Genomic DNA, 23,676 nt, shown 5'->3' with positions numbered 1-23,676 from the left:
TTCAATATATTTGATAATATTACAAACTTAGATGATATAGAGATATAAATGAAACCGGATACAGGTTGGGGGACATCATTCCAGCTTGACTATAAGAATGAAAACTACAAATTTGTCATATATGCTCCTAACAAACACGGATTAAAAACCATTATTCTAAAAATATAATTAATGAATGACAGATCTATGATGTTGAGCGTGGGCCACCATATGTTAAGTATGAGATATAAATTAAAGAGCAGACCAAGCAAATCAGGGCTTGGACGTCTATATGGCTGGTACTTGGTACACCATGTGATTTTATTTAATAAAATAAACAATTTTTTGTCATTGGATTTATTCATAAAGTCTTCTCACAAAATGCAAGTAGTTATTATAATAATAATTCGAACCCTATGTACTCGATTTTATGGACCAAGTTATATGAAATTCTCCACGTTTTTTCAGGGCATCTAAAATAAAACAAATTCACGTTAAAGAATTAACAAATATATATATATATATATGAGATATGTTTAGAAATACCCCTACATCACCCATGTCGTTCATATATGATATATGAAAGTGATCATAATTATTCAATATTCCCTTCGAAATGTTAATGTCGTCAGTTTTTTTAAAAAAATAATTTCCACACGGTATCACTCATCACTGTGCATAAAACAACTAATTTGTCTTCCAAATTTTCCTGCCTGTTTAAGATAAGTCAGTTTTTCCTTTTTATTGAAGATGATCGATAATGTTAAGTTTCAAAGATCACAAAACATGTTTTTAACTTTGCTATGCAAAAACCAATAAAAAATCGGTGAAATTGGTGAAATTCATAACCAAAGTCTCTTGCAATAACCCATTTATCACTTCTTTTTTTTTTTGGCCCTTGCTCTTGTGACTAGTTTACTTAAAATTTGTAAAGGCTTAATGAAATTGAAGACTCAGCTTAATAATGAATATTCATATCAAAAGAACATACTCCCTCCGTTCCTTATTATAAGAGACATTTGATGCTTATACCATGTTTCTAAATATAAGAGACACTTAAAAGTTGTCTCTACTTTTTTATGTTGATTTCCTATTTTACCCATATTTATTGTCTCCAACTCACACTCTCTCTCCTTCCCACTTCTCTTTCTTTTAAGAATTTACTATTGTTCTCTCTCATGCTCTCTCTCCTTATTAATGAGGGCATTTTTGGGAAAAAAATTATACTTTTTACACATCAATTGTTCTTAACTAATTTTAACTGTTTTTTTGATCAACGTAATTCGGTTATTCGTCTCTTATAATAAGAAACGGAGGGAGTAATATATAGTAAAAAAAAAAAAGATGATATATATTCCTAATTCAACTAATTAGTCTGATCCGATTTTCTGAGCACTTATCCAATCATATGTTTGTGTGTGTGTGTATGTGTGTGTGATGAATGCAATCATCGTTATATACAACCACTCAATTTTAGGATGAATTCAATCATTTTTTCCCCTTTCATTCATTATTTCTTTTTTCAATTTTTGGGGTTGGGGGGCCGCTTCCTTAGTAAACACTTGAAAAAATGACCAGAAATGGTGACCACAAATCTACAGTTTGTGGGGCCCGCATAAATGCCAGGCGAGAAGATTCCCAGGCGCTTCGAAAGGTTGACTGAGTGGTGGGACGCTGGACGCTGGACGCTGGGACTGGTATAGCTGTCTCAATTCCACACTACTTAAAGAAACATCAGCCATTACGTAATCTGCATATGTGGACTCACTTTCATTAGGAGTATTTGGATTGGATTTTAAAAGTAATTTTACTGCGTATAAAATAAATATATAAAAGAATTTATTTTAATTTATAAAAAAAAATTTCAAGTATCCAAACACCCATCTAGTAACTTATCCTTCTTCTGCTTTATACAGGTATTCCCATATCCCTCGTTTCGACTGTAACGCCATTGGTTTGGATGGAAGTTTTGAGCTTAAGTGCGTGGTCAGCATATTTGTGTGTCTTTAATTGTATTAAATGAAAAAAAAGAAAAGATGTTCGGATACCCTACTTCTCATCACATCCTAGAGAAGCAAGACCGGAGGTACGTAGATGTATTTTTGAGATACCAGTTACAACAAATTATGCTAAAATGAAATTAGTTTTTCTTTTAACTGAGTGAAAAATTATTATGAGCATTCGGGGAAAAAGGTTCGGAGTTGAGTGTTTTTTTTTTTTTTTGGGTCAGAAGTTATGAGCGATTGATACTGTTTGAAATAGAAGATGCATGATTCATGATTGATCATTTGCATATGAAAACAGTCGGTACGTGGATTGCCGCTGGAGGAAGTGCACTGGAATTGATGAAATAGAGAGATTGTGGGTGAGTAGCAGCTTTTAGGTTGTTTGGTTAGGTTTTTTTTAATCAAAAATTGGTTACGGTGGAATGCTCAAATTTTGAGTTTTTGGAGTTGCCAACATAAAAAAAAAATCAGGATAAAAATATTTAAATGGGTTTTATATATCTTGATACAATAATTTGATAATTTTGAGTAATATTTACTTATTTTTTATTTATTGTTTTTATTGAATTTATCAAAGTATATACATATGATATACTATCTCAAGTCTTTAATATAAGATCCAACAAACTAGTTTAAAAATATTATGAAAGCTAGATAAGTTACTTAATTATATCTTATGTTACATGATTTTTTTTTAAAATATAAGTTAGATAAATTAGTTTGGAGAAAAACAATACCCTTCCAGTCATACGAACTTATTTTTTTTATTATTTATTCAAATAAGTTTCAATCTGTAACACTGATTTTTATAAAAGTTGATCTAAATATAAATCATATTATACTAACTGATTTTTATTCTAATTTATGTTTGTAAAAATCAAATGAAATAAAAGCTAGTTTTGCCACATGTAATTGAAACATTGTATAAACATACAAGTTCCTCATTTCATTGATCACCTAGGAGAGATGGAACCGAGATGAAATGGGGTTTATTCATCACTGTCTTCTTGCATGCTTTCATAATTTGTCATATGACCATCTCAATCATTTTTTTTGTCTTTTTTTTTAAGAATTACTATACGATTCTAAAGGAAAAAACAATTGCTAAAAAGTTTTAATAACAAATGAAAAGTTATCATTTATTACATTAAAACTTGTCATTACATTTTACTATGTTATCATTTAGATGTTTTAGTAATTATATTCATTCATAGGAATTTTCTCTTTGCCCCCCTATTTGTTACTTGAAGCTGAAAATATTCCCTTTTTTAATTGATGGTTGTTTCAAAATACAATGACAAATAATTTTGTATTGAAAGATTTTAGCATCAATTTATTTCATTAAAAATTGATATATAACTCAACATTTAAATTTTGAAACTAAGTATTTTTAATTACGAATTCAATTCAATATATTTGATAATTTTACAAACTTAGATAATATAGAGATATAAATGAAATCGGGCGGAGGGTGGGGATGTCATTCTAGCTTGACTATAAGAATGAAAACCACAAATTTGTGTTTGGCCAAAAAAACGAAAACACTACAAATCTGTCCTGTATACTCCTACCAAACACTGACTAAAAACTATTATGCTAAAAATATAATTAATGAATGACAGATCTATGATGTTGAGCGTGGGCCACTATATATTAAATATGAGATATATATTAAAGAGCAGACCCAGTAAATCAGGTCTTGGTCATCTATATGGTAGGTACTGGGTACACTGTGTGATTTTATTTAATAAAATAAAGACTTTTTTGTCATTGGATTTATTCATAAAATCTTCTCACAGAATGCAAATAATTATTAAAGAGACTGGTCACTCTCAATCCGTGGACTTCATTATCAGTGGACTTAAATGAAAAAGTTTAATTAATTAAAAAAGCTACGATAATGAATTCGATGATTGAGCACTGCATGTGATCAAATGGTATCTGTATTTATTGCACAGTTCAATACAGCATTGATCTTTGTACGTCGGAGCCAATCGAAGAAACAGAAATTCTTTAAAACCAATTCACCTTATGTTTAGAATCAATGTTTTAAGAATACAATCCCACGTTTCGGTTAAGACATTGATCCAAAGTTTAATGATTAAATGCTATCCATAATGGGATCGGTTTTAATTAGATTAATATAAATTAAAGAATATGTATGAACAATAAAAATATTTTAGACAATATTTATCTATATCCTTGTCAATAATTGTCATGCATGCTAAGGCTATAGACAAATCACACCGAGTCATATAATTATTTATTAGCTGTTACAAATAATTAAAATCATCAAATATGTTGGGTTAATTATCCAACCAAACTAACATAAGCTCTCGTGACTCATTAAATAAAAGGACCAATCAAGAGATTAAAAAAAAAACAACAAAAAATTGGTTTTGGCTCATTGAATTTTTTTAAAAAAAATAATAAGAAAAAAAAATCTGGTTTCGAGCGATTCTCCGTTGTCTAACTTTTTAATCACTTCTGAGAGGTCCTTGATTTGGTTGGGTTCTGACAACACTAATTAAAATGGTGTTTGAGCATTATTAACACTAGCAATTAGACAGAACTCTAGATAGTTTACAATTACTTGTGTCTGCTTAACTTCATGGTATCAAATCAGAGAAATGTATTGGATGAAGTGCAGACAAATACAGCGAATGCTAGATGGCCAGCTGCAATAATCCATCAAAACAAAACAAAACCCTGGCCTTATTTTCTTTTTCTTTTTTTGGCCAGAAACACTGGCATTTTTTTTTGGCCAAACACAGTCATAATAAATCATAATTAATCACTTGTTGATTCCGGGAACGATTGTTTTAATTGAATTTCATAAATTGGAATGTGTACTTGTATATGATGATAATGCCCATATGCCTTAAATGGTATATTTCCCCATATGATAAAAATCTTGTTAATTTTTAACTGTTTGTTACTAACAGAAAAAATAATTTAAAAAAAGTTATGTATGGCACCCCAGTTATGAATATTAACTGTCATTTTTTTTTACCAGCAATTTTAACTGTTAAAAATACTGAACCTAGTTTGCCTAAATTTACATGGGAGTAAGTGAGGATGCCTTGGACGCGCAATAGAGTCAACGGTAAGAGCCAGTCAATAGTCTATTTTCTAATTCTAATTTTCGTTTGCCAATGAGCCGGTCAATATGGTCCTAATCTGACCCCTTCTCATTCTTCATCAGTTCATCGTCTTCCTTCCCTCTATATATATGACCCAGAAGTGCCCTCCCCATCCATAGAAAACACTAACCACAACCAGGTTCAAGTGCAACAAACCAATCCTGAAATTAATGGCTTCCCTGAACACTTCGTCTTTTCTTTCTTCTTCGAAAAGAGTAGTACCTGTCAACGCCTCCATAAATGTCCCCAAATTCCCAGAAATTCCTTTCTCATCATCATCAAAGCTCCCGAGCAGGATGCTCTTCGAAGAACTCAACGGCTTCTCCCATTCAATACTTCCCTCTCAAAACACCAACCTCACCGTCTCCCAATCTCACGACGACCTGATTAGATCAGAACTCTATGTGATCCTCGAAGCAGTGGCCGATCGAGTAGAGATGCATCACAACATCGGCGAGCAGCGCGACAACTGGAACACCCTCCTCCTCAACTCCATCAACATGATCACCCTCGCTGCGTCCACCATGGCCGGAGTCGCCGGGGTCGCTGCTTCCAACGGAGCAGCTCTTCTCGCTTTTAAGCTCTCCTCCGGCCTCCTCTTCTCCGCCGCCACTGGGATGCTTGTCATAATGAACAAGCTTCAGCCGTCGCAGCTGGCTGAGGAGCAACGTAACGCAACGAGGCTTTTTCGGCAGCTCCAGAACGAGATCGAGACCAAACTCGCGATAGGAAAAGTGAACGAAAAGGATGTCAAGGCCGCAATGGCCAAGGTCCTGGCTCTCGATAAAGCTTACCCACTTCCTCTTTTGGGAGCAATGATCGAAAAATTTCCAAACAAGTTCGAACATGCAACATGGTGGCCTTCTTCATCACCAAAGGGAACCACCTTCCAATCCAAGGAAGCTAAGAATGGATGGAACGAAGGACTAGAGATGGAGTTAAAAGAAGTTATGGAAGTAGTGAAGAAGAAAGACATAGAAGACTACGAGAGACTTGGGAACCTGGTGTTGAAGGTAAACAAGAGTCTGGCAATTGCTGGGCCTTTGCTTACTGGAGTTGCAGCAGTGGGATCTATGTTCATAAGCCCAGAATCATCGTGGTCGGCGATTGTGCCGGCGGTGGCGGGGGCCTTGTCGACGGCCATAAACGGCTTTGAGCACGGTGGCCAAGTGGGGATGGTGGCTGAGATGTACCGGAACTGTGCAGGATTCTTTGAAATGTTGGAAGATTCAGTTCAAGAGGCGATTGAAGAAGATGTGGAGAGAAGAGAGAACGGAGAACTGTTTGAGATGAAGCTGGCTTTGAAATTGGGAAGGAGCTTGTCACAACTTAGAGACCTTGCCAAGAAATCAGCTTATTCTCGGGTAGAAGGAGCTGACGTCGATGAATTCGCCAGCAAACTCTTTTAGCCATCAATAATTAATGAATAGTCCCATTCACTATTAGTCCAACATTTTTGTTTATTGATCCTACCCAACGTAGAAATTAATGCAGAGGTTTTATTTTTGTTTAGGGATGTTATGATCTTAAACATCAATCCAATTGCAATTGCAATATATCTATGACTCTGACAAATTTTCCCCCCTGCAACTGATCTTTTAATTTATTTTGTTGACCTTCAAATCCCAATCCTATCTTTTAGGAGTAATACACCATTCGACTCTGAATTTTATCTCTACTAGTTGTAATTGCTTTGAGATTAATTACTTGTACTGTGATGGCATTACGAAATTCAAAGCAAACACATGCTTTTCCACCGACAACATAGCGAGGGAAAATGACATTTCAACTTAAATAAGTAAATAAAAGGCAAAAGTCCTTTTGACAATCGGGGAAACAAAAGAGAGTTATTCGACTAATGCTGTTAAAATACAAATTGTATATCTTATAAAGTTAAGTTTAAATTTTTTTTCTATAACCTTTTTCCAATTTTTAAAAATGTCAGGAGTGTTGAGTTAATTAAAAAAATAATGTATACAAGTTGAAAATATATATTGGAAGAAAAATAATGAATAGAGATGTCAATAAAAGATCAAAGTGTTATTTTTCTTTCTTTCTTAGGCTCAAAGTGAGTTAACCATGGACAATGACCCACAAATGAGGGGGTGGTTGGTATAATTTGTACATTTATATATATGTGTGTGTGAAAACATAAGGATTCTTGTGAGCAAAATCAGGCAAAACCATATGTATTAGTATATGAGTGAATTCAAAATGATAGGCTATGATTGACCAAAGTGTTTGGTTTCACAATTGCTTCTGCCATTACTAAAATTCTACTTCATTCATTTATATACTATTCCCTCATCCATGTGTTGATGCTAGGCCTCCCAAGCTGCAATTTTAGAATGGCAAAATGTTTCAGGGCAGACTTCTTTAGATTCTGACTTTATTCTTTTTTTTTAAAAAAATCATTTTTTTTTCAAGTTTCTTTGGTCAGCACCACTTTTTATTTATCAGGGGTGTGCGCGGGCGCGTAAGAAATTATTCTGGCATTTTAACTGGGCATACAAGTCGGGGACAAAAAGAACCCAACAAATTAGCGTTCTTCCACATAACATATTATTGGCAAAGTTTGACTTTCCTGACAGTTGGTCCACATTGATTTTTCTTTTGCCTTTCTTTACAGTTCCACTCTGATCCTATCATCATCACCATCACTATTTATTTGATTTGTTAACCTTAGGGTTCCAGTTAGATTAACTTTTAGAAACTGAATTTGTACCGAATTCTTTTGAATATGTATTACTCTTCTCATAATTATGTGCTAATTAAATAGTTTTTGTAAATGAATTAGAAATTTGAAAACGAAATAGACAGAAAGGTAGGATTATTAATATCTAATCTTTAATTATTTTGATCGACTTAAGAGATGTTTGGATGAAAAACAAATCATGATTTTAAAATTTTTTTTACGAAATAAATGTATAAAAAAATTTGTTTCGTTTTGTGAAAAAGTATTTTTAGAAATGAATCTTATACAATCCAAATACCTCCTTCATCATGAAGATATGACGTGGGGATACTGTAGACACTCAGGATCTAAAACACTTGTACCTATAGCAAGGCTCACATAAATTGAAACGGAAGAAAGTATAACATATAGACAACATTCCTGTCTCAATTGTTTTCCCCATAGTGTTCAGGTGATTTTTATTCATGTTATTATTAATTACAATTAATTTCAACAAAAGCAAATTTTTCTGTCACTTTAAAATTCGAAGGTATATTTTTTTTCAGAGAATTATACTCTTTTATGAATAATTAACAAATTGTGTGTTTATACTTTATTTCAAGTTCTGTATACATAAATCAACTCGACACATTGTAAAAATGGAAGAATAATCTGTTGGCAAAAAAATAGAAGAATAATCTAATTTAACGAAAACAGTTTTTAAACAAGTCGAGTCGTGCAAGGAAATTCTGCGCTCGTTGGCCAAAAAAAAAAGGGGTCCGGTTCAGAGATTTCAAGTTGAAAAAGTAATTTTTTTTAATATAACTTTTAGAAAAATAAAATTGAATAAAAATTAGATTGGGTAACATAATTTATATTTAGATTGGCTTTTATAAAAATTAATTTGTAAAACAGAAAAGCTGTTTTGATTATGATTAATAAGTAAGTTTAATTTGTAGAATGATCAAAATAGATATGAATTTATAAAAGATAATAACTTCAAATTATTATAACAGGAAAAAGTTAAATTTAATGAATAAAATATATTTAAATTATAAATTACAGTAATGTAAAATTTTTTGAATCAAATAATATTATATAATTAATTGGATGATATATTATGTATAATTTATATAAATATAAAATTAAAAATAATATTATAAATTAAAAATATTATAAAAACTGTTAAAAATTATTTTTAGTTAAAAATATTAAAAATAAATAATTAAAAACTGATTGAGAAGGAAAAAAAAATATATAATGAGAAGCATGATCGTGCTTAAAAAATAGTTTTTGACTTCAAATTGGTCAAAAACTCTTACAAACAACAGCCTCTAAAGTTACAATTCTCTGCTCAAACCGGTCACCAAACAGAACCTCTGTGCTCTTCAGAGCGGTGGGAAGAAAAGCCGGACAAAACGATGTCGTTGTCGTGTTTGGCAGGCGACATGGAACAAGGGTCATTTCTCGCAGTCACAGCCCAGCCAGAGATTTTTATTTCCTGGGAAATTTTCGAATTTTCATATTTCAAAACTTGAAAGCGATCCTGTGTATCCTGCAGCCATTCATATAATTCGTGGTTCAGGTGAATCCCCTTGTCCATAGATTCTCCCTCAATTGCTATTGTTGATTCTTCGCTCTCTTTCAACCTCACTTCCCAATTGGTTTCAATACAATCGCTGGATGAGCTAAGCTGATTCTCAACAGGTATGCCTAATCCCATTTTCTTATCTTTCTCAGGTTTGCACTTGTAACTTTTCAATCATATATAGCTTAGTTTGTGAGCCAAATCATGTCTTTATTGTAAGATACGAACCCACGAACGCAGACCATATTATAGCTGTTTTCTTCATGAATTTCACTCATTTTAATTATAATCTTGATTGCTATCTGTGTGACCAAAAGTAAAAACCAGAATAATTCTTTGTAATGTCTGAGGTTTTGATTGTTTCTATGTCTGCTTATATATACTTCGTTCTACTCTTCTAACTCTGTTCTTCCTAAACCTTTCAAAGTTTATTTTGAAGGCAGCAATATCATGGTCAACCATGTTAACGTTGTACGCTCCCAGAGCTGTTGTAAAGTGCCATTTGTATCAGGATTCAGCGCCTGAGCAACAAGCATATCCATCGAAGACCAATAATGTTAATTTCTTAAATTGTAGCTCTAGTTTTCCTAAACCGTTCGGGAGTCCTCACAGCACTACATCTCATAGTTCTCCATTTTCCCGGAAATGTGATAAGCAGCAAAAGAGCCTTCATATATTGCATCATGTTGCTACACATAAATGGCTGGTGAGCCAGTTCTGTTCTGTGGTCTGTTGCTTGTGTTTAGTCCATAATTTACTCCTGGTGATTGATATGTTTTACCGTGACATTCATTGTAGTGTGGGTTACATGATTCCATCTCATCAGATGATGAGTTCCGGTCATCACGCAATATAGCAATCAGCCTGTTTAGGCGATACAGAACTTTTGTTGATCGTGGGGGAGGTGAAAATCTGAAAGTAAATTTAGAAGCTTACTTGATTTGCTTCCCTTATTCGGTTTTTCATCCTTTCTTTTGGTTTGAAGACCTATTTTCTCTGTTTTCACTCACAGGAGTTCATAGCTGCTGGGGTAAACGCATATGCATTAGGATGCACTGATGAAGGGATAAGAAAGGAACTGAATGATATGAAGGACTCAGGTGTCGAAATTGAAGCAATGCGGAGTTATGGGGGAAGTACAAGTTTGAAATCCAAGATTATCTCAGAGGAAGTAAGTTTTATCTCAGCTTGAATCTAGTTGTACAGCTAATTTGAAGTCATGATTATCACAAATTCTCCTATTCCCCCTTTTCTTAGTATTAGCCTTATGATGTTTTTTAGAGCTTATACAATGCTAATCTAAAGGGGAGGAATTCTGCCTTCCTATTCTCTTCTATCCTGCATAGCCATATGCAGCATTATTATTTTCTGAAAACTGACTCACCTTAATGGTTCAAATGCCTAGCCTCTTTCTGGCTTTTGACTCAAACTATATTTCTTCGCATTCTGGAAGCAAACAGGCTGCCTTGAAGAAACAGCAAGAAGTTAATTTAGTGGACATTATGTGTGCTAGATCTCACCGGTATCACTTTCTTGTTTGTTTGATGCAGCTTAATGAGTGCGTTCTCTGGCTAAGTATTGTATTCATCACCATCTTGTGTACGCCCCAACCCACTATTGTTAGATGGTCATCTACACCTCCAGTGTCAGATGAAGTGAGGCTTCAGTGGAAAGGCTTTTGTGCCCTCATAGCAAATGCATATTTTATGAAAGGAATGGCTTGGTGAGATGCCTTACTTGCTTTATATTAGACTTAGTGAAGATGCTTAAATTTACAAGACAAACCTTCCGTTGGTAAATCATAATATTGCCTGCTATGTGATCATTGAAGGCTTCCTGTAAAGACTCTTCAACTAGAGCAAATGGCTGTCATGGGGCAAGCTGAGAAGCCATCAGTTGTTGCAAGCCGAATGCGATTAGTCTTTAGCACACTCGAGGTTTGCCTTATGCTGCTACATTCTGTGGAAAATGTCTGGATTCATATCACTGTCATATATGTGGGATATGTTTACCGATCAATACGGAATATGTCAAACTCACTTAGGACCAACTTAATCCTCGTGATATTCTTTTACTAGATTGTAAAACTGAAAGGATAAAAGAAAAAGATGATCAGAGAGGATCTGGATATGGTGTATTGTTTAGAGATTAAATTTTTCAAGAATCTAATGATAAATACCTAAAAGACCACAAGTTTTGTCACTCCATGGTTGGTAGCTAGGTTTTTAACTTGACATATTTTCTCACGATTGCGTGGCGTTTGAGGAATAAACTGTCTGTTAATGGATTGTAAGGAGTTAGTTTTGCTATAAATTTTATTACGTATGTTGATTGATATGATGTTGCGGACTGTGCAGGTGGTGAGTCCACAGTGGCCAAGAGTGTAGAGCATAAGATCTAGTTATTTCCTCAAGAATTCGCGCGTTGACTTGAATTCATGTTTGGCAGATGAAGGTCATTAAGAAAGACAATAAAGTCGAGCATGTGGGGCTCAAAATATACTGTATAGTATAGTCACTCATGGTGAAACGTTAAAAGAAGGGGAAAATGAACTTGTGTTGAGAAGGTGTTGGTATGTTTGAATGTGGCACAATCAAGCAGCATTGTTGCCTGGTTGTGTGGAAGAATATTTCATTGTACATTAGCACTTATTATATATATTATATGGCATACATGATACGTTTTAAGTCTGGTATTTGCAGGATTTGACCGTGAGGAGGATAACTGTAAAAGGGTATGATATGAGATAGATAAACAACTCAAATGGTGTTCATTTTAACAACCATATCAATCAAATTTGATGGTTAGAGCTTCCGCCCAGGCAAGTCCCTTTCCCCCTTGCTTCCTGTACATCCCTGAAAGATCAAACCCTAGCCGTTGATTCTTACTCCAGTACTACCACCATTGCCATGGCCAAAACCTCCAGCAGCTCCAACCCTACCGCCGCCTTCTCGGCCTCCTCTTCCCCACCTGCTTCATATCCTACTTCATGGCCATGCCCACCAGGCCACCTCTGCCATGCCTCCTAAAGAAACTCACACGGCTTCTCCAGCTTCTATAAGAGCTACTAATGCCATTGTCATGGCCATCAAATCTCCAATCTCCAACGATCTAGGATCAGAACATCTGCATTTCTCCCACAACCGATGCCACTCAGTACAAAATGTAATTGACAATAAGAGATCACTAGCTTAGCTTTGCATAGGTGAGGATAGATATATTAGTCGGCACAATCATTGACTAATTGTCATAGTAAGGACTCACGCACCTTAATTTTTTTTTTTTTTTACCTAATATGTTAATCAAGTTGTTGTATAGATGTAACGATGCAAATGGAAACTTTTATATATCATCTGTATAATTTATTAGGGAAGATGATGGCAAACACTAGTTCGTTAGGCTGAATCCAGTACCATGATTCATTATACACAACCACCCACCCAAATAAAGATACAAAATGATGTATTCATGTGTTAATTAGGAGAAATTTTATTTTTTTTCATACATAACAACCTCATTTAATTTAGATGTGGACGAATTAGTCACAAGGGTCTACATAGATGAAGCAGAGTTTGAAGGGAAATAACAAGGATTGGAATTGAACTCAATTAAGGTTGTAGCCCCTTGATAACCCCTCCGCCATATCCCCCGCCTCCGCCTCCGCCTCCGCTGCCACCTCCACCCCATCCTCCGCCTCCGCCTCCGCCTCCGCCGCCACCTCCACCCCATCCTCCACCTACGGCACCGCCGCCACCTCCACCCCAACCTCCACCTACAGCGCTGCTGCCGCCGCCACCACCCCAACCACCACCATATCCTCCATTTCCAGATCCAAAACCGCCTCCAAAACCAAATCCTCCACCACCACCAACGTAACCGGAAAAGTGGTGAAAGAAGGTCTTGTCTTGGCCAAATCCATAATAAGGCTTGTGATTCCCAAACTTCCTTGCGGAAGTAATGGCAGGAAGGATAAGAAAAGCAAGTAAAAACAGCTTAGAATAAGTAATCATTAGTGACATTAGAGAATTCTATGACGTGTGGGTGATACATATAAGAGACGTAAGTTATATATATAGTTGTTCAGACTTCAGACGGTTGCTTTTGTGGTAAGAAGTTGAAGTGTTATGTGAAGGAAGTAAATTTTGCGGTTGGCACCTGTGATTCATATAGAATCCGCTTTCTGCTTCAAAAGCATTGCCCTTATTGTTAGGACGCTCTTGGTCGGTGAGGTCACCAAAAGATCCTTCCAAGTTCTCACATACCTTAACCACACATATTCCTTTGTCACAAATTATGACTCTGTCAGACCAAAAATCAACCTCCTGTCACCAAATCACATTTATCGACATAAAACCAAGGAATACACGCGATTGTCGCATAGTTAAAGCATGCTTTTTAAATAAAAAAAATCTTAGATTCACTGAAAAAAAATGGATGTATAAATTTGTGTTAAATTAATTTGAAACAAGCTGCTATTTGCTGAAATTTTAAATAATATGATTTTTTTTTTGCTACCAAATAATATGATTTCACACACACACACACAAGACATTAAGACAGCTAGGTAAAATTGATTTTATGATAAATAAAAGGAGAATGATAGTTAAGTCTAAAAATATGGAATTAATGACAATCAGGTCTCCATATATTTATCTGAAAACTGAGTCGCAAATAAAAAGTCAAACCACAATAATAAATGTTATGAGTCTTAATTATAAATATGATATTTTAAGTTTCAAATCTAACTTCAAATTATTGTCGCATGATTTAATCGCTTTGTATTTTGGCAGTGAATCAATGCTAATTTGCTTAAATATTGAAGACTGAAATTATTACTACATAAGTTTGTTGGCATTAAAACAAGGATCACGATCATTTGAAATTCCAACGTCTAAACTCTGACATTGGAACTTAAGGATATCTAGTTATCTACATCCTTAAACAAGCATTCTCACAAGATAACATAACTTTGCACAGATTAAATAAAGCCGTGCCACATGCTACCTTCGGTCCTTAATCTTAATATAAGATCTCGTTTCAATTTTATTTTGATCATAAATATAAGACCTCAATCTATTTTGTTTCTCATATTTATTCATTTTTTTAAAGATAGTCTTTCTAATAATGATAGTTCTAGCTCATAAATTTGATTAGTAAGTATATTTGATGACAGATAAACTTATTTATTATGAATAACTGGTTTAATTTATTTTCTTAATCTACTCAAATTAATTAACTATCTCTTATATTTAGGACCAGAGATAGTACATAGTAAGGGCTCACTAAACCAGCTACGACCTCCAAATTAAATGCCAATTAATTAATATAAAAGTTTTGAACAAAGATGTTATGGTTTGCTATAGAGTGCTCTTTCTCTCTCTCTCCTGGGCACCACATGAGCTGAAGTAATTAACATTAGTAATAACCAACGCTATGTCGTTCTCGAGGCTTTTACATATAATTAAATTTAAAGGTCAAAATAAATTGAACCCTGAAAAGCTTGTGTTGGCATGTGGGCTTGCAGGTTGAGCCAGAGTGAGCTCAAGCGAAACGTCGTCGTTTGCGTGTGGCTGAATTGAACCTTTCGAGCTCCTTGATGACGCCTCACTTGTGTCTTCAAATCTTTCAACTTCGCTTTCAGGCAAAACCTTTTCTGCAGCATCATTCATCAGCTGAAAAACATTAAAAAAAAATCTCATTATATATATAAAGCACGTTGGAGTGAATAATGTTAAATAATTAGATGTGGGAAATTAATTAATTAATTAATTGATATTACATGGGCATGATGAAGGGTCTTGAAGAGATCGTTGAAGACGATGTAGGAGTGAGTCTTCTGTAGCGACACAGTCCCACGATTCCTGGCATATATATCACAGAAAGACAACATGTTGAAAGCTGAAACTCCTTTTCTGGCTAACGGATACAAACCGAAACCGAAGTTTTCAGTTTCATATGTTTCATTTTCTCTGTAACTTTGGTTCATGTTTGAATATCATCAGAGGTATTTAATTAATTTGCCGTTACTCTTTGTTTTCCATACACATGTGCATATGCATCCGTGCGTATATGTACTTGTGCACAGAATGTGCCCACTTTAACCCCTATATATGTGTACGCTTCGTTTTAAGTATATGAATCATTCGTTAAACTCTAACAAAAAAAATTATGTAACTATATGAACCAAAGCCAACAATTTAAAATTACAATTAGGATTAAAATCAAAATTCGATCAAACTATAAAGATAAACAATGATATTAAGCTTTATTTTAATTATCGTGTAGTTCGAGAGAGCTACCACTAACTAATAAGCTGGACAATCTTCGGATTTGACTTAATAATCCTACCTATAGGGCCATATATGCAAGCTAAGTGATTAACATGCGCTCCCACTGTAAATGTGAAATAAACTTAAAAATGAGTCATATATAAATGCTCAAAATTCCAGAGGGCGTGTTCATAACTTAAAAAAACCGTATACATAATGGATTATCACATAGTATATAATACTTTCGGTCCTAATTATAAGATTTTATTTGTAAATTATAAACAAGATCTTATAATTACAACCGGAGGTAGTACTTATATGAAATTTGTGCGAATCATATCAATGTCTCACGTGCAACTGAAAAAAGATATATGTTGGCTCACTGTATCTTTAAAGAGGGACACAAGAGAAAGAAGGTTGCTAATAAACAAGGCCACAGAAATCGTACCAATGTGGTTGGATTATTGGAGGATGCTGATTCATATAATAGTGAGTTGGGTAGCTCTGTTCCAGAATCCTGATGTTGACGGATTCTTCATTCTGTTCGCCGTAGGCTGATGATGAATATAACGCTCCTCCTTCCAAACTTCTCCTCTTTGTTTCTTCCATCACACACACAGATATAAGCTTCGAAATATCATAATCATATAACTATTCTTGAAAATTCTTCCACTAAGGCCTTTTGGTGAACGAATAATAATCATATTCTTATAATTTTGAGAAACTAGGTCGCATAAAAAGATCAATCGGCACCACATTTTCATTGGAAAAATTTGTTAAAGGTAACTGCTTGAAAATTTTATTAGCTAAAGTTGCATAAATTTAAATGGTTGCAATTCTTTTTCAACTATTTGTACAACACACATATATCCTGTTTTTAAAATTTTACATCCAGTTAAACATAGATTGTCCACAGTTGAAGAAAAGTTGCACCATAGAACTTTAGCCAATAAAATTTTTCTCATCTTATTGTTGAGAAAATCATGCGAAAACTAATTAATTAGCTGACGTGGTCATATTGTTGGCTTTTCCCCTTTTCCTCATCTTATTGTCTACATTCCATGTATATCACTAAAAGCATGACATTTCCAACTTCATAACATACACCAACTTATACACATACTACATTCACGCGCGCGTGAGCACGCGTGTGTGTGCATGTGTCACATACTGCATTCACATGCACGCATATACACAAGCACACGTGCACACGCGAGCGTGTATTTGATTTCACGTTGAAAACTTCCAAAATTATCATGACTGCATATACATTGTCACATATTATATTTAGTATAGTGTTTACTTGTTTCAGTTTCAATATAATTGTATGTATTCAATATATAGAAGACTATATATAAAAAAGAAGATGGATACTTATATATACATTGAACTTGTGCCATAAGTAACTGATTGTAATAGATGTATACCTTCCATCTCATGTTTCATGCTCCTATACATCTGCACAGCAGAAAATTTAAGGTATAAACAATGTATTAGTTTGCAACACATAATTTTTTTTATTTAAAAAAAAAGAATCTTATTATTATTTTGCTCTAAGGGGAGAAGGGGGAGAGAATCATTTTCTTTTTTCTCTTTAATTTTATGAGACTTGAACCTGACTTTATTCAAACGTCACAGGTGACGGTGTCACTGGAATAACTTGTCAATAATTTTCAGTGTATATTACCTGAAGGTGGCTCTTAACATGAGAAATAGTCAGTCCCTTCACATTCATCAGATGCAAAACCAACTTTGGAGTTGCCCCTTCAAATTTCATATTCCAAATCAATACCAATTAGTGAACAAATCTGATTAAAAAGTATGGAAATGGGGTGATTCTTATGTTGCTAGGAATCAGCGAAAGGAAGAAAAGAAACAACTTAACTGTGTTCTCCACCAAGCCTCTTAACTGCATGCACAAAACATTCATGAAGCTCCGGCGTCCAGCGAAGGCGAGGCAACCTGGATCGAGCATAGGGCCTAATCGCCGGCGAATTCTGGCTTATTATCTCCGGCGATGAAGCAGCATTATTGGGACCCCAGCCACCAAGTCCCGCCTGAGATGCAACTTCTGAAGCGCTGTTATCAGTGTTAACCACACTGCTAAGAGCAGGAGGAGAAGACGAAGAAATGGAATTGTTCTGAGGAATCTTCTGCGTCTCCATTATTGTTTGCTGGATCTCTTTCTTGTGCTAGGGGAGGATGATAATGGGGTCTTTGTAGAAACAAAAGAGAATAAATACTAATAAGCACGACTCTGGGCCAAAAGGTTTGTCCTTTTGCACAGCTTTTGTTAGCTTTCAATTGGGTCAGTTATAGTCCTTTGGAGTTTCGATGGATATGAGGAAAAAACTTGGGACGCGGAATTCCAGAAACCAGAGGTTTTGTTCAAACATGCTTTCATGATTGGGTGAAAATGAAATCACTAACCTCTCTCACTCTCTCAGTTACTTTGGACATTCCCTTTGGTTCATTTCCTTATTACTTTCTGTCTCTTAAATGTGAATATCATAGTATATTTATTACTCCTATATAATATGGAATTAAGCTCACACTAATCAATGATTCTTCTGCCCAAGGAACGTAACACGTGAGAAGTAGAATATATGTATGATCTACTTTTTTAATATGCAGTCATTTATAAACTGCCTTGTAAGAAAAAGAAAATCTTTTTGTTTTTTTGTTTTTTTAGAATTTAGTCGTCTGCTAGCTGTATTGGGTGATGAGTCACCCACCTTGTTACGAAGGAGAGCCACCTAAAGAGATTTCTGTAACTCCATGTTCTTTTTGAACTAAAGGGATAAATATTGACAAGTAATAATATGAAAAGTGATATCAAATTTACTATCTTTTGGAAAACTTTTATTGGATTAGGTTACAAAGCTACCAGCCCAATAATTATATCTTGACAAAAATATTTTCTTCCACATTGTAATTTAAAAAACATATTTTATTGATAAACAAAATAAGACTTATTTTATAATTTATATTACAAAATAAGTCTTATATTTAGATTTGAAAGAGTAATTATTTTTGTTTGTTAGAACTTTATTGATATTTTCTCTTGAGTTAAAGAGGTGAAATTATCATTAGCATGCTTGGGAAATAAGTCAAGAACTGAAGCCCATGTCCTTGTCAGCGCATATCCATGTAATCTATTTTGAGCATTGGTTAAGAACTTACGCAGGACCTTAAGGATCCTAAAATTGCCAAAGATCGCCGAAATCAAACAACTGTGGCAGCCAAAATTTTGAATCCATTTCTTTTTTGGAAAAATCTTAGGTACGTCATATCATATTGTACGATTTTAAGAGAAAAGTCTAAATCATATCATGACATCAGAAAAAATATTTTATTTGTAAAATAGTACTGCAAAAAGGTGTAATAGAATATATGTTATATAAATATATGTGTGTGTGTATATGCCACGCACTTACTCCACATGTGATACTGATAGCAGGAGGAATTGTGCCTGCGTAAAGTGATTGTGTTATCAATAACGATACTATCATTTTGAAATGTCTGATGACCCTTGCGTCTTGTGATCGATGATTTTAAAAGGGGGAAAAATTATTTTCATGTGGACATATGAAGCATAATTAACTATATTAGTAGGTAATATGTGAAATATATATGGAGCTCATTTATGTAAATTACTTTATATGTATGTCATAATTTTTTTTTCCCAAATGTACGTGAGTTTAAATCCCACTATTAAAATGAGAATTTTGTTTGGAAAAAATCTGCAAATATTTTTGTAAATATTTTTTTAAAATTTGAAGACATGTTTTTAATCTTGAGCAGTTTTAAGAACTTAGAGCAAGAAATTGAAGCTATTTCTGATGATTGGTGTGAGAGAAATAAAAAATTTTCCGTATGCGGCTAGTCACTTTGCTTGGGGTTACTAGACAATTAAGAATTATTTAACAATTTATTTGGCGAACAAGAATATTTAACACTTGAGATTTATCTTAAAAACTACTGCAGTTCCATATAAAAAAAAGAATTAACTTCTCTTTCCGTTGATGTCTTTGATTTTAAAATTGTTTTATCAACAATGCCAAAATCAAAACCGTGCTGGTTATATAACGAAAGTCCAAACAGTTCAAAATATCTCGGGATACCCGTCCAGTCCACACGTTGATCAGCTTCTTTGCAAATTTGATATAATCACTTTGAATTTTGAAGTGAAATAGAAAGAATATACCACTTCTAGTTCTAATTATAAGACATCATTTAGTATATGAGATTCCGTACATTGACAGGTAATAATAAGGAGTGGATCAAGTGAAGTGTTTGATATCCTTCAGCAAAAAACTTGCGACTGGAACAATTACGTATAGCAGTATCACACCATCGGCTACAATTTTCTTAATTCAACCATAATCTGATAAAATAGCAGACATGCTGCATCGTCCAATAAAAAATTGGACTCGAACACACAAATCAATAATAAACTGGCCGGAGCTCAAGCTGAGCTCAATGAGTAACTAATGCTAAATTATAAAGGCCTAATGTCATCCGATTACAACGTAGCGAATCAAAGATTCGAATTCTTAATAAAAGGATAACTAAGTACTGTGCAGCTGTGGTTAATCAAAGTAAAGGCCTAGTGCGTCGACCTCTTGCCCTGCCACAGAGAAGTGCGTTCTTTGGGATGGGATATTCGTCCCTCCATGACTTAGACGATGTGTACACTCTCAGATACAATTGTTGTCCCAGGTACTGCCTCCCCCAATTCTCTGATCTTATGTTCCACATTCCCACGTTGTCCAGTGCCACGTAGATCGCTGTCCATGACCTCGGGTACACCTGATTATTATCATCCAATTCCCTTCTGCTATATCACACGTACACAAATCACATATTAATGGAAATTAATTAAAGCCCCCAACTTTAATTACCTGAGTGGTGCATCTCGCAACAGCGTCTCTCAGATTGTAACCCGCTCTAATCGCAGCTGTCCACTGTCCACTACCGAACCTGTATGTATATTTTCCATATTGCTCATAAAAATGTCAGACATATCGATGCAGATAAATGTACAGAAGGTGAAACATGGAAGGGCCTACGTACCCTACGACGAAGAAGGAATAGCCATCGATGTGCCATGACTGAACGGAGTTTTCCCAGTTCTGGAACACGATCTCTGCGAACTCATGGTAGTTCGCGCCCAAAACTGAAGTTTGAAGGTAGGCGTTCCCGCCGCCGGTTGGGTAGGAGGGGATGCTTCCGACGGAGAAGACGCCGGGGATGTTGAAGTAGTCGGCCAGCTTGAGAGGGGTGTCTGGTTCAACGTATGAGACGCCGTTGACGGCATACCTTTGCTTGCCGTTGATGTGAGGAGCAGAGCTTGCGAAGACGATGGTTCGAGACGGTTTGATCAGTCCATAGTGGTATGAACCCTGGGGGTTTGGTCTCGGCCCACTTGCCGTCAGGTTTTGCCTGGTTCGAGTTCGAGCCCCGCGTCAGAGGGAAGGAGACAAATCAAAGCAGACGGGCAAATTTGTGATGGAACAACATAAATTCCATTTTTATTTATTTTTAAAAATAAAATATTATCTTTATCAATATTAATAATACATATTAAAATACAAAGAGTGTCATAAAAAATCTGACTTTTCTCATGCAATGTTTCTTTCAATTTTTTTTAATATGACTATTTAAGTGGACCATATTCGAGTATTGTTGGTCCTAATTAAAAATAATTCTCTCAAAAATATTTTGAGCATTCATACAGATCCCAAGTTAAGACTTTGTGCTTTATTAGCCAGAGTCAACACCTGTTAGTTAATTATTTAATCCTTCTCCGCAAATATTATTGGGCTCCATGTGATTCCCCTTTGTTTAATTTTTTGCATATCCAAACGAGAATTAGATATTAATAGAAAGGGGTCAGGCTTAGGTAGAGGGCCCAAATACTCATCATCAGTATTTGCCTTTGGATCGAAATCATTAGCAATAGTAATTTAGTATTACATTCAGAAAATTTCTTGTGGATTCGGCTAATCAAATCGTTTTGGGACTAAGAAATTAGTTTCTAAGGGAAATGGCCAATCATGCATATCGTTTCAAAATCACAAAAATCACAAAACAATCCCAAAGAGCATAGGGCTTGAAATATTAGTAAATGCAAAAGTGATTTAAGGAGTTGGGAGAGTACCTGATAGTTCTGGCCTGAGAGAGAGAAGAAGCAATATCCAGGGTTGGTCCTGGAGGAAAAGGACCAGATGCTTTAGTATGTGAATTGCTATAGTGAAGAATGGCTGTATTTTTTAGCACCCTCCTGGTAAATCTGGTAGACACGGCTATGTAATAGTCCCGGGCAGGTTGGTCAGCCGTCACCAGAACTGAGTAGGACTGCCCTAAATGGATGTCAAGTGAAGAATACGTCTGCTGAATTGTATGAGTCCCTTCGACCTCCACGAGTTTCATATTGTGCCCTTGGATTCTCAGGTTTATGGACGTCGTCAACCCCACATTTGATATCCTGAATCTGTATGTCTTCCCTGCACATACCATGTTATAATCACCACCACATGATATATATATATAGAGAGAGAGAGAGAGTCACTTGTGGTTAACACATGAATTTACCTTGCTCAACAGTGAATGTGATTTCATTCCACCCGCGTCCGTTAATGAGCAGACCATCTGGGAAGGGAAGGTGATGGCCATTCGCTAGCATTCTTCTCAGTCTCTGCAATATATATAGCAGAGAGGGACAACGCATAAGTATCAAGTATGAAGCATGGAAGAGGACGAAGAGAGTGATAACGATGCAAAGGTGTGTGTTTGTTTGAATTACATGGTGGTCTCTCTTGAACCAATCTCCAGCGAGTATGGTGAAGTCGCCCGAAGGAGGAGGGAATGGGACAGGAATCCTAGGACGGCTCCAGATTCTGATGCTTCCGAATCCTCCGGCAGCTTTATGCATTTGCAGAGAAGGGAAGTAGAAGAAGCTTCCTATCTGATCTTTAGTTCTCATAATGTATGTGAAGTTCTTCCCTGGTGGGATTGGACAGTTCGTTCCAGAAACACCATCCTGCCAAGATTTCCTCCTGTGCTGCAACCCATTCCTGCACAATTTGCAACCCATATCTCCAGCTTCATTCAACTAAATCATTCACTTCAATGAATCTCTTTAAGTTTGCAAATTTACAACTATAGTTAAAGAGATTTAGCTTTTATATCTGATAGATGATAGTTTCTGCCTACGCTTTTTCTTCTAATAAGCTGCTAATCGAGATTATTGTATTTAATCACCACATCAACCTCCAAAATAATTAAAGAGGTCAACTTATATAAGGCCTCTGAAAATTTACGTATCCGAGGGTAAGTTCACGTGATCAACAAAAAGATGGTATCTCGTGAATATTATCAGCATTTACATTCTATTCCCCGCATCTCACTTTTGCAGAAAGCTCTGTTTCTAGAATGCCAGGGCAGAGGATCAAAAGGAAACAAAGAGAAAAACACAAGGTAAAAATAGGAATGTGATGTACCATGAAATGAGGAATGGTTCTGGGAGGTAGTTGTAGACGCGGATCACCAAGTTATCATTTGTGACCGCATCTAGTTGAGGCCCAGGGAATTGGCCATTAATCAAGATCCCCTGCAAGATTTAAGCCAAAGCAAAGAACATTGAATCCCAAATATTTGAATATTGAACCAAGAACACCTATCAATCTGTTCAGCACACACGAAAGGAAAAATAGTTCCCTTCTCCACAAAAATATAGGAAGTCTTCAGAAAGGTAGAAGAAAGGGAATGAATGAGACAGAACAATAATGCAAGTACATACCCGTTGCTTCACACCCAGAGGGTAAATGTCGCCGTACGTGATCTTCCAAGTGAGGAATCTATAAGGGTCTTCAGAGTTGACGCCATTGACAAGAAACATAGCAAGAATGAGAACTGTAACGACATTGCTAGCTCTCATTCTGATCTCAGACACTTGCCTTCTTGTCAAAGGAATGTCTGTGTGCAAAGAAAGGAGGGAACTTTAGTTGTTTGG

The 23,676-nt window shown here is 35.3% G+C and overlaps 3 protein-coding genes across 3 annotated transcripts; 2 read left to right on the top strand and 1 right to left on the bottom strand.

Moving 5' to 3' along the window:
* The first annotated feature begins 5,228 nt into the window (after window positions 1-5,228).
* On the top strand, window positions 5,229-6,640 carry LOC114714693 (probable F-box protein At4g22030). The gene has a single exon (XM_028899451.1). It carries the CDS (start codon window positions 5,299-5,301, stop codon window positions 6,535-6,537), a length of 1,239 nt encoding a protein of 412 aa, XP_028755284.1. The 5' UTR covers window positions 5,229-5,298; the 3' UTR covers window positions 6,538-6,640.
* A 2,730-nt stretch (window positions 6,641-9,370) lies between these two features.
* LOC114714636 (uncharacterized) lies at window positions 9,371-12,085 on the top strand. Its single transcript, XM_028899390.1, has 7 exons — window positions 9,371-9,509; window positions 9,830-10,096; window positions 10,189-10,308; window positions 10,403-10,561; window positions 10,941-11,113; window positions 11,222-11,327; window positions 11,748-12,085. Exons 2-7 carry the CDS (start codon window positions 9,851-9,853, stop codon window positions 11,775-11,777), a joined length of 834 nt encoding a protein of 277 aa, XP_028755223.1. The 5' UTR covers window positions 9,371-9,509; window positions 9,830-9,850; the 3' UTR covers window positions 11,778-12,085.
* An 8,170-nt stretch (window positions 12,086-20,255) lies between these two features.
* LOC114714649 (L-ascorbate oxidase homolog) lies at window positions 20,256-23,601 on the bottom strand. Its single transcript, XM_028899410.1, has 8 exons — window positions 23,464-23,601; window positions 23,165-23,274; window positions 22,468-22,738; window positions 22,257-22,359; window positions 21,823-22,168; window positions 20,736-21,104; window positions 20,564-20,642; window positions 20,256-20,471 (listed from the first exon to the last, which is right to left on the bottom strand). Exons 1-8 carry the CDS (start codon window positions 23,599-23,601, stop codon window positions 20,256-20,258), a joined length of 1,632 nt encoding a protein of 543 aa, XP_028755243.1.
* Window positions 23,602-23,676: the final 75 nt, after the last annotated feature.

This window comes from Neltuma alba, unplaced genomic scaffold, assembly GCF_004799145.2.
Source record: "Neltuma alba isolate B1F8T4 unplaced genomic scaffold, ASM479914v2 tig00011524_pilon, whole genome shotgun sequence".
In the NCBI taxonomy this organism is placed as follows: Eukaryota; Viridiplantae; Streptophyta; class Magnoliopsida; order Fabales; family Fabaceae; genus Neltuma; species Neltuma alba.
Note: the sequence above shows the minus strand (reverse complement) of the source record. Positions and strands in the feature narration are given on the sequence as shown.

Bases quoted from the DNA above. Each gene is read 5' to 3' on its own strand.
- LOC114714693 (XM_028899451.1), top strand. From the start codon at position 5,299: ATGGCTTCCCTGAACACTTCGTCTTTTCTTTCTTCTTCGAAAAGAGTA.
- LOC114714636 (XM_028899390.1), top strand. From the start codon at position 9,851: ATGTTAACGTTGTACGCTCCCAGAGCTGTTGTAAAGTGCCATTTGTAT. The intron at 10,097-10,188 runs GTGAGCCAGTTC...CATTCATTGTAG, and splicing joins TTGCTACACATAAATGGCTG to TGTGGGTTACATGATTCCAT. The intron at 11,328-11,747 runs GTTTGCCTTATG...CGGACTGTGCAG, and splicing joins TAGTCTTTAGCACACTCGAG to GTGGTGAGTCCACAGTGGCC.
- LOC114714649 (XM_028899410.1), bottom strand. From the start codon at position 23,601: ATGAGAGCTAGCAATGTCGTTACAGTTCTCATTCTTGCTATGTTTCTT. The intron at 22,739-23,164 runs GTACATCACATT...CAAATTGTGCAG, and splicing joins GAACCATTCCTCATTTCATG to GAATGGGTTGCAGCACAGGA. The intron at 22,360-22,467 runs GTAATTCAAACA...TATATATTGCAG, and splicing joins GGTTCAAGAGAGACCACCAT to AGACTGAGAAGAATGCTAGC.